The 10,803-nt window shown below is 40.5% G+C and overlaps 1 protein-coding gene across 1 annotated transcript; it reads right to left on the bottom strand.

The window, feature by feature from the left end:
• Positions 1-1,985: 1,985 nt before the first annotated feature.
• Positions 1,986-7,412, bottom strand: LOC145776042 (uncharacterized). The gene has a single exon (XM_082587450.1). The coding sequence runs from the start codon at positions 7,410-7,412 to the stop codon at positions 1,986-1,988; it is 5,427 nt and encodes a 1,808-aa protein (XP_082443576.1).
• Between the last annotated feature and the right edge of the window lie 3,391 nt (positions 7,413-10,803).

Genomic DNA, 10,803 nt, shown 5'->3' on the forward strand with positions numbered 1-10,803 from the left:
TATGACTTTGATGCTTTGACATGTCAATGATGAAGTGACGTAATAGTTTCGATACATTATACAATTCACTATTATTAGTGGAGCTCATGCAATTGCCTTTTAATGAAATTTTGAACAATGAAATATATTTTTATGTTTCGCAATGTGTTTTTAATGTCATTTTAATATACTATCTGAAACAAAAGAACTTTTTCTTGATAAAAAAAGCTTTGAAATGTTAGATCCATACAATTGTTATGAAAAGGCTTGAATAGCTTGTGGCTACTTAAAAAGTAGAGTAGCAGAAATTATAAATAAAAAACAAAATAAGAAAAGCAATTAAATTTTTTTAAGCTATTCGAAACAAAAGCATTTCAGAAATATTTCAAAATAAGTCAGAATTTGTTGCAACATCTCTTGGCTTTGGTTTCGTTTCGAAATTTTTTAGTAAAGAATTCTGCTTTGCTTCAAACTACAAAATTATGCTCTCCTTTTGTTCTTTAAATCGAAACTCACTAGAATTATATCAAAACGCAGATAACGTCAATTGCTTCAAACTCCAAAACATAAATGCAGCTCATGTTCATCAAATGGTTAGCTTGATTTGATGTTTATGACATCATTTCAAAACAGCATAGTAGAGGCCTGAAGAAACTCTAAAAACAACAAAGCTGCAACGATTGTGAATCGACAAATTTTAAAGAAACCTTCACTTGGGTAGCACATGTTTTGCTAATTATAACTACCAGGGCTAAAATGTATTCAAAAGAGTCCATTCCTTCAACTTTTGCAATCAAAATTTTGAGCATACATCTTGAAATTATTTTGATTTTAAAGATTTCCATGAAGAATTGGTTTCACTTTCATGGTCGTAAATAAAAGTTTATTTGAAATGAATTTGTTATCCAACTGATATAACTGCTTTCCTAACAGTCCTGGTTCCCACTAAAGGTTCCAAAGGATTCAAAAACGATTAAAAAATCACCAATTAAAAATACTGATAAAAACTTAAAAAATACTCATCAAACGATTGAAAAATTCTTCTAGAAAAGACACGAAACAAATAAATGTCCAATCTTACAATAAGTTAAGAGACAATGCTTCATATATGTAGAACCCTGTGTTCTACGTAGCAAGCGATTTCACCTATTGAAATCTCTCGCCAAACCCGAACAGCTAAGATAAGACGATGCGGCTTTCTTAGGCAATTGGGTCGCTAATCTTCTCGTCTGCAGGTGCCAAGCGAAATGCTCTCAAGTGATTTCTATTAAAATATCCAACGTCTCCACTCAAATAGACAATGCACTTCCAATAGACAAATTCGAGACAAACAACGTATCAAATTATGATTGAAAGATAATTAAACATAAATATAAAGAGATTTCGAATAGTTGTGGCAAACACCTACAACGAGCTTAAATCTGAAAGATAGTACAAATCTATTACTGTTTATATTCATGCCATAAATGAAGCTGCACTAAAAGTACGAATACATGCTATGCTCACATCAAGCTACTAAACTGGTCAAATAAATTGGACGAAGGATGGAAAGCGCTTTCGACTGGACAATTGTGCGCTTAGGAAGCAGTGGCCCATATCATACTAAATACATAGAAGTTATGTTGGACATCAAAACACAGACATCATAGCGAGAGAGAAAGAAAGTCGCTGTCCTATGACTCCACATGATTCAACGCCGCGGCGCCGCCACTCTGGCGACAAATGTAAACCTAAACATGACGTTGTCAGGACGAATATTTACGCAATATCTACTTAACATTAAAATCAGAGGGAAAGCATTACAACCGGCCCGAACCGACGATGTGTTTGTAACATACCGGCCCCAAAATGATGATGAGAATTCTCATTTTCTTATAACAAACACAAACATACACAGTTTATACAAATACACAAGTAAATTGCAACTTTGACCTCAAGAGTTGCCAGGAAAGTTCACATAATTATGATGTAACGTGATGTCACGATTGCAGTTCGTAATTTGCACTTTACGCGCCTTCCAAAAGACACAATTTGCGAATGTCCCGCTCTAACGTCGAATCTGCCGTGCGCACAAGGGCTCGTCGAACGAAACCGTCCTTGTCAGGAAATACCTCTTCAATAATGCCTTTGGGCCAAAGGCCACGTCTACAAGTGTTGTCGACCACAAGAACCAAGTCTCCTACCGACATATTTCTGACTGGTTGAAGCCATTTCTGCCGCTTTTGCAGCAAAGGGAGATATTCCTTCAACCACCTCTTCCAGAATTGGTCAGCCAGCCATTGTACTGTTCTCCACGATGCTCTGTACCCATCAGCTTTCACAAATCTATCTGGTGCGTATGCCACGTCCAAACGCCCCAACAATATCGAACTTGGCGTTAATGGGTTCAAATCTGCCGGATTGGAGCTGACTGGTGTCAATGGCCGACCATTCAATATTTGTTCCACTTCAAGCAGGAAGGTATGTAATTGTTCATCCGTCATCACGCGATCATTGGAGAGTTGCTGAAGAATTTTTCGCACGGACCTGATCATTCTTTCCCACACGCCGCCTTGATGGCTGGCGGCCGGTGGATTGAAGTGCCAACGTACTCCTGCACATAATAAAGTTTCATGAACTTGACCTTGGTTAAGCTTCTGGATGCCTTCACGAAGTTCGCGCTCGGCACCGACGAAGTTTGTGCCATTGTCGCTATATACATCATCAGGATGCCCCCTTCGGCTAGAAAACCTGCGGAAGGCATTTAAGAACGAGCTGGTATCAAGAGCATGAGCAATTTCAATGTGCACTGCACGCGTTGCCATGCATGTGAAAATACAAGCGTATCGCTTAAGCCGATTCCTCCCCTGTTTGATAAACAAGGGCCCCAAATAGTCTACCCCAATGGCCCGAAAAGGATGTCCACCCGGAGTAACTCTGCAGGCTGGAAGTGGAGCCATTATTTGCTCTCCCACCTTAGCTTTCCAGCGACGACACTGCCTACATGCACTGAGAGCTCTTTTAACAGCCGCGTGTCCCTTTAACACCCAAAAACGTTCCCGTAAAGCTGCTAAAACATGTAAAGTCCCGCTATGGCCCACCTTAGCGTGGTAGTGTCGAATAACAAGGTCAGTTACAAAGTGCCGGTTAGGCAAAAGAATTTGATGTTTTGCATCATAAAGCAATGTGGATCGTTGCAAGCGGCCGCCTACCCTAAGGATTCCGCTTGCTAGGAAAGGAGAAAGTTTCCCTAGTTGCTTTGAAGAAGGGCCCCCCACCCTGGATACATCGCGCTGTGTCGATAATTCGACTGACCCATTGTCACAGTTCTTAAGTTCGTCGATGAATGATGGAAATGATTGTTGTTGTACGATCTTGATGATATCGATTGTAGCACTTTCTACTTCATCTGGTAGCAACGGACCGCACGATACGGAGCTACTCACGCCTTTCTTCAGATATTTGTGCACACAAAAGGCCTTGAACCTTCGGAGCCAAGCTACTGCCTTTTGTAGCCTGAATAGTGTTAAGTAGTTGGTCAGTAGATGGTTAATCGTATCATAAGCGTCTTTCACAGCATATACCAGAGACGTTTTCTTCAGTTCTGAATCTTCATCTGGCAAGGTCGAAAGAACATCTGGTGTAGTTGGCCAATGAGTTTCTTCTTTCAAAAGAAATGATGGTCCTTGAAGCCAAAATGGCATGGTATCCACAAGCTTTGGCATGACTCCACGTGAGGCCAGATCAGCCGGGTTCTGCTTTGTTCCAACGTGTCGCCATTGCGACAAAGAAGAGTATTCATGAATAATAGCTAAACGGTTGGCGACATACGTTTTAAATCTTTTTGTTGGGTTGGCAATGTATTGAATCACTGATGTTGAGTCTGTCCAAAACACCACCTTCTCAATGTCACACTCAACTACCCTTTGAATTACTCGCGACAAACGCACCGCCACAACTGCAGCAGCAAGCTCCAAACGAGGAATAGTAACTGGCTTCGTAGGAGAAACCCTTGATTTCCCCAGAACAAAAGATGTTTTCCATATACCGTTCTGTAAATATCGAAAGTAACACACTGCACCGTACCCAAGCTCGCTGGCGTCTGAAAAACAATGAAGCTCGTAGGACATGTGGTCGGCACAATTCTTAAAGCAGCGAGGTATAGTCAATTCTTCTAACCGGTGCAAGTTAGTTATCCAGTCTTCCCAAACAGCCTTCAGTTTTCCAGGTATCACCTCATCCCATCCTAGGCTTTCTTGGCAAGTCTGCTGCAACAATTTCTTGATAGGTAGAATACACGGTTGGACAAATCCCATGGGGTCAAACAACTGACTGGTCATGGACAAAATTCCTCGTCTTGTTGGCGGCCTTTGATCAATTTTTACCTTAAACTCAAAATTATCTGTGTTTGCGTTCCAATATACTCCAAGAGCTTTGTCAACTGGCAATGCACTAACCAAGTCCAAATTCGAAACAGCGGAAGCTCGATCGCGCTCTTTGATGCGTGTGAGAACGTCTTTGCTATTACTCATGTACTTGGTTAAATGAAAGCCTCCGTCGTTTAAAAGAACGTTTAAATCTTCTGTCAAGTGAATTGCATCTTCGACCGTCGCAACAGACTTGAGACAGTCGTCAACATAGAAGTTTCTGCGCACAGTTGACAAAGCTTCTTTGCAGGCATTTGTCTTGTTTTCATCGGCCACCCACTTCAAGGCAAAGGACGCGCAGCTTGGCGATGACGTGGCTCCAAAGAGATGGACTAGCATTTTATAATCGACAGGTGGCCTTGAGAGGTCCCCGTTTGGCCACCATAAAAATCGAAGGGCATCTGTGTCTTCAGGATTGACTCTAACTTGGCAAAACATGCCTTTTATGTCTGCTACAAAGGCAATAGGCTCCTGCCGAAAACGTAACAACACTCCGAGTAGGGAACTGGTTTGGTCAGGTCCTTGTAGCAGCACGTCATTAAGCGAGACTCCGCGGAACTTTGCAGAGCAGTCGAACACTACACGGAACTTCGGGCCTGTGCAGTGATGGGGAATATACCAAACTTTTTCTGATGCTTTGTCTTTTATTTCGTGTTCATTAAGGGGACGAGCATAGCCACAAGTAAAGGACTCCTCCATTTTATTGTTGTACTGCGATAGCAATGTTTCGTCGGCCAGCAATTTTTTCTTTAGTCCAACCAACCTTTTCTCCGCCATAGAACGGTTGTATGGCAGCTTAACATTATCCGTCTTCCATGGTAAGCCTATAGAGAAGTGTCCCTCTTCCTTTGTAATGGTATTCTGCATGATGCTCAGTGCTCGTCTATCTTCTACAGAGGGAGCTGTGACGTCACTATACTGATCTTCTACAAACTCTTTTTCAAACATTCTTTGCATTTGGACATGTAGATCCTCCGGTTGAGACTTCACAAAATTTACCAAACGATTTGTGTCACAATTCTGTCCACCAGGAAGCAACTCGCGACCAACCAGAGCCCAGCCAAGTCCAGTCATCACTGCTCTTGGTTGATCTACTCCTCCTTTCCGGATCTCGTGAATATTATGCACTTCTTGCGCGCCGGCCCCGATCAGCATATCCACTTCATCGCCATTCACTTCAGGAAAGTTAATTCCTTTCAGATAATCGTACTTTTTTACATCTACGTTAGTAGGAATGCTAGCCGTCAATTTTGGCAAATCAGCTATTGCCATAACATGCTTGATGTGGAAAGATTTTTGTTCCAGAAGACCCTGAACTCTAAGTGATACGTCGCGGCCATACTGCACTTTGGTGCCGTTCATACATGCTAATGTACGTTCTGCTTTCTCTCCTTGGACTCCAAGCTTATCAATCAAGCGCTTGGTGCAGAATGACATATCTGAGCCTTCGTCCAAGAAGGCAAAGGTCTCTACCGCCTTGGATTTGTCCGATACCCAAATCCGAACAGGTACTACCTTAAGTCGTACTCTAGTTCCGGTAGATTGGACTGCAGCTGAAATAGTCTCATCTTGGCCAGGTGAAGAAGGCTGACCATTCCTGCTGCTAAAGCTTCGATCGTTATGATCTTCATTTTCTCTGTGGAGCAGTGAGCTATGCTTTCCCTGACAGCTCTTGCACCTGAACTTACTGTGACAATCTTTCGTCATGTGATTGCTTCCTAAACAGTTGAAGCATATTCGCAGCTCTTTGCGTCGAACAAATTTCCATCTGTCTATGACCGACCATTCCCTAAAGGATGTGCATCGCCAAAGAGGATGGTCGTCATCGCAGCAGGGGCATGACCTTTGACGCCTATTCCTACTCTCGTCGATCCTACAACCCGAAGAGGTGGGAACTTCCTGAGTAGCAAAAACTGATGATTTCTTCGCCGCTTTATGTTGCTGTGCGGAAACGTTTGCTATAGACTTCCCAATGAAGTCGCATGCCATGCTGGCCTGTTCTTGGACAAAGCTTGTCAAGTCTCCAAACGTTACCTCTTGATTCGTCACCAGTTTGGCTCTAGATGCCCTGTGGAAGCCGTGTTGCATCCGCTTGGGCAACCGCTTTAATACCGTTAAGATAAGGTCTTGTGAATTCAAGCTGGAGTGATAATTCCAAGCTTGCAAGGTCAGTTGGCAACTCAGCATAGTGTTTGCAAGAGAGCGCAAGCTAGCTTCGTCGTCTTTGACTTCCGGCCCCTTTAATTTCCTCAAATTGGCATCAACAATGACATGCCTCTGGCCATACCTTTCAAATAAAAGACGCTTGGCATTATTCAAACCTTCCTGGCCGGACATAGCAGTACATGGAAGAATTAAATTGTGGGGCTCTCCTTTACAATAATCAAGCAAAAATCCTAATTGTTGGGATGGATCAGGAATCCGCTGGCCAACTACCTCTTCAAACGCATTTACAAACTCTAAAAAATGCAAAGCATCTCCATGAAAGGATGGCATGCTTCTCTTGGGTGCATCAAAACCATCGCGAATGGTAGTTGCCACAAGATGCATGGCTTGCATCAAACAATTCTCAGTGCTCTGCCCTCGAGGTTGATACTCTGCCGCCGGCCCCATGACGTCACACGGACTGGATTGTAACACCTGAGCAACTGGAACATTCTGACTTGACTTTTCCGACATTGGAGGCATGAAACCTTTGGCCAGAAATTGCTCGCAATCTAGCAAAAACTGAGAAGGGTGCGAAAGTCCCGGAGGTGGTCTAATTGGTACTTCGCATCCAACCGGGGTGGTAGGCATCGACAGGTTGAGTGCACCACTCTTATCCTTTAACTCAACAAGATGGATCGAAGGGGTTGGCTGAAGTTGTGGGCGCTTTTCTAATTCAGATTTTTTATGCAGAAGCGACTCAGCTGAGTCTGGAAAGACATCTTCGTAAACTGGATCGTCAGGTTCCTCTTCAACATTGGTGGGAGAATTTGATCTGAGAGACTTCAGTTCCTCTTCGATCTTGCTTGGTCTCGATCTCATGTTCTAACGCTTCTTTCTTGGCGGCAAGCTTCTTCTTCTATTGCTCGCAACGCTTTCTTTCTTTGCATGACCAGTTCTAGAGCCTTTTTCTTCTGGAGAAGTTCAGCTTCCTTGGCGGCTCTACCGCTGCTGCTTGCACTGGACGAGCTCGATGATGTTCTGGGCATCATAAATTTTAAAGGAATATCACGACGTCTTGTTCAAATAGAATGTGAACGAACTTGAGTCCTGCACTCACGTTGTTGAAATAATGTGATAGACTGTTGAAAACAATTCAACCTCTATTCGAAATAATGTGATAGACTGTTGAAAACAATTCAACCTCTATTCGAAATAATGTGATAGACTGTTGAAAACAATTCAACCTCTATTCGAAATAATGTAGAACCCTGTGTTCTACGTAGCAAGCGATTTCACCTATTGAAATCTCTCGCCAAACCCGAACAGCTAAGATAAGACGATGCGGCTTTCTTAGGCAATTGGGTCGCTAATCTTCTCGTCTGCAGGTGCCAAGCGAAATGCTCTCAAGTGATTTCTATTAAAATATCCAACGTCTCCACTCAAATAGACAATGCACTTCCAATAGACAAATTCGAGACAAACAACGTATCAAATTATGATTGAAAGATAATTAAACATAAATATAAAGAGATTTCGAATAGTTGTGGCAAACACCTACAACGAGCTTAAATCTGAAAGATAGTACAAATCTATTACTGTTTATATTCATGCCATAAATGAAATTGCACTAAAAGTACGAATACATGCTATGCTCACATCAAGCTACTAAACTGGTCAAATAAATTGGACGAAGGATGGAAAGCGCTTTCGACTGGACAATTGTGCGCTTAGGAAGCAGTGGCCCATATCATACTAAATACATAGAAGTTATGTTGGACATCAAAACACAGACATCATAGCGAGAGAGAAAGAAAGTCGCTGTCCTATGACTCCACATGATTCAACGCCGCGGCGCCGCCACTCTGGCGACAAATGTAAACCTAAACATGACGTTGTCAGGACGAATATTTACGCAATATCTACTTAACATTAAAATCAGAGGGAAAGCATTACAACCGGCCCGAACCGACGATGTGTTTGTAACATATATTTAAGTTATGGCGACAAACTAAAGAGGCCCTCAAACCTGATAACAATATTTAAAAGGATACACAATTATTACGCATTTACAATAAACCGTTAAAACCAGGTTCATATTGCTAGAAGCAAAAGCACCTCCTTTGCAACTTGTCTTCCTTTGAACATATGTGTTTCACGCGTCATGACATGTTTTGCTTAAAGAAAAAAACTTATCACGTGGTGAAATGGATACCACAAAGTTTTGCAAGATATGGAAAAGTGTGATACTGTATAAGTCTGGACAGTGTTGCTACAATGCAATTAAGCTCGAGTTTCAATAAACCACATACCTTTCAAAAACGAAAACAATTGAAGTGTTACATTGACAACTACGACGATAGAGAAATCATCATGATGGCAAACCACGTGATGTAAATGATACCTTCCAGCTCTTTCGAGACATGGGAATCCATTATTGGCGTCTGCTCGACATCGGCACAAAGCAGCTACGATCATGTTCCTTTTGTCATGACATGTTATTTTTGATAGGATTGGTATAAATACGACAATATCCTGTCGTTCATCATTATCCATCGATGATTTGAGCAATGACTTGCTGAATAAGTGAATATCGAAGCAGCGATTCCAAGCATCAAACAAGTGATGAGGATGCACACACGCATTGAAGGCATCACTTGATGGATGGTAGACACATCAATGTGTATTACAATGATCAACATCACAACAACTCGATGATGAAGTGATGAAGAAACCTTGATGATTACTAAGAATTAGAGTGAAGTTGTTGATGCAAAAGGTGGGTACTTGTTATGTCATCGTTTCAATGAAGATCTTTTTTAATGAGACCACAAGGTATATCAGCCTATAATCGAATCGCAAATTTAATTGATAATTTTGACAATAAATTTTTTTTTACAGATCGATTTGTTCATTTCTATGACAACAACATCAACAACGAGGATGATTTCCTTGATGATACCAGAACACTTTCTTCCGCAGAGCCATGAGGAAAACTTTGCATCAAAACACACGAAATCATCCGATTTCAATCAACTATCAACAGACAAAGCATTTGTTTCTGTTCATCATTGTGATGGAAGCAACTCAGTTATTGTGCATTGTTAGCGTCAACTATATTGTTGACCATTCATTCTAGTAATTGTATTCTAAACTTAGCAACCTATTGTGTAGATCTAACTCGCGATATTTGTGACGTAAGCGTAAACTTTACTGTTAGATTTTGTTTAAAACTAAATTGAAATTTCATAACGAAATTATTTGATATGGAAATTTATTGACAATTGTAACTTGTTGTTACAATACAGTAGCCTAATCAATAATCATGTTATTGACTTTGATTACCGGTATTTCTAAATATTCTATTTCAACGACAAGCAAACATTCTGCTTGAGACAAGATTTCAGACACTTTGCTTAATGGCAATAAACTATTGTGATCTATGTATTGCAACTTCTCAATCCTACGATTTGTTTACAAACAAATATCGATTTGTAAACTTTATGTAACGACACTAAAATTATGGTTAGTTTGACGATGTCATAATTTTGACAAGTTACAACTAATACAATATTCACAACCGTTGCAGTCGGTACAGCATCAACATAACGATGCAACCCAGCGACAAGACGATGTGCATTTGATTCATTATTTGATTTGCATGTAACGAATCTTCAAACATTGACGACGAGTTTATTTCAAACCTCGATGTCATTTGTATGTTTTGACAAAACCAAACTCATGGTCACTTTGACAATGTCATATTTCTGACAATAAATTTATTAAACAATTTTTTTCATTTATGATGTAACGACGATGCTATATCTTAGTAGCAATAAAGTGAATGATATTTTATTTGATGTTGATCTTCATGTTGTGAATTTTGACATACCAATTGGTGGCTTACTACAACGACGTCGTACTTCTGACAATGATGTTTCATTATGCTTCACTTGACTACCATCACCCTTCTCCGGTAATGGTTTTAATTTATACTTATTTGTTCTGACTTTGACATGTCAATGATGAATTGACGTAATAGTTTCGATACATTATATAATGCACTGCATTAGTGTTATACAATGCACTGCATTATATGCAATTATACAATGCATTAGTGGAGCTCATGTAATTGCCATTTAATGAAATTTTGAACAATGAAATATATTTTTATGTTTTGCAATGTGTTTTTATTGTCATTTTAATACACTTCCTAAAAGAAAAGAAGTTTTTCTTGATACAAAAAGCTTTGAATTGTTAGATCCATACAATT

The sequence above is a fragment of the Aplidium turbinatum genome, chromosome 8 (assembly GCF_918807975.1).
Source record: "Aplidium turbinatum chromosome 8, kaAplTurb1.1, whole genome shotgun sequence".
In the NCBI taxonomy this organism is placed as follows: Eukaryota; Metazoa; Chordata; class Ascidiacea; order Aplousobranchia; family Polyclinidae; genus Aplidium; species Aplidium turbinatum.

Bases quoted from the DNA above. Each gene is read 5' to 3' on its own strand.
- LOC145776042 (XM_082587450.1), bottom strand. From the start codon at position 7,412: ATGAGATCGAGACCAAGCAAGATCGAAGAGGAACTGAAGTCTCTCAGA.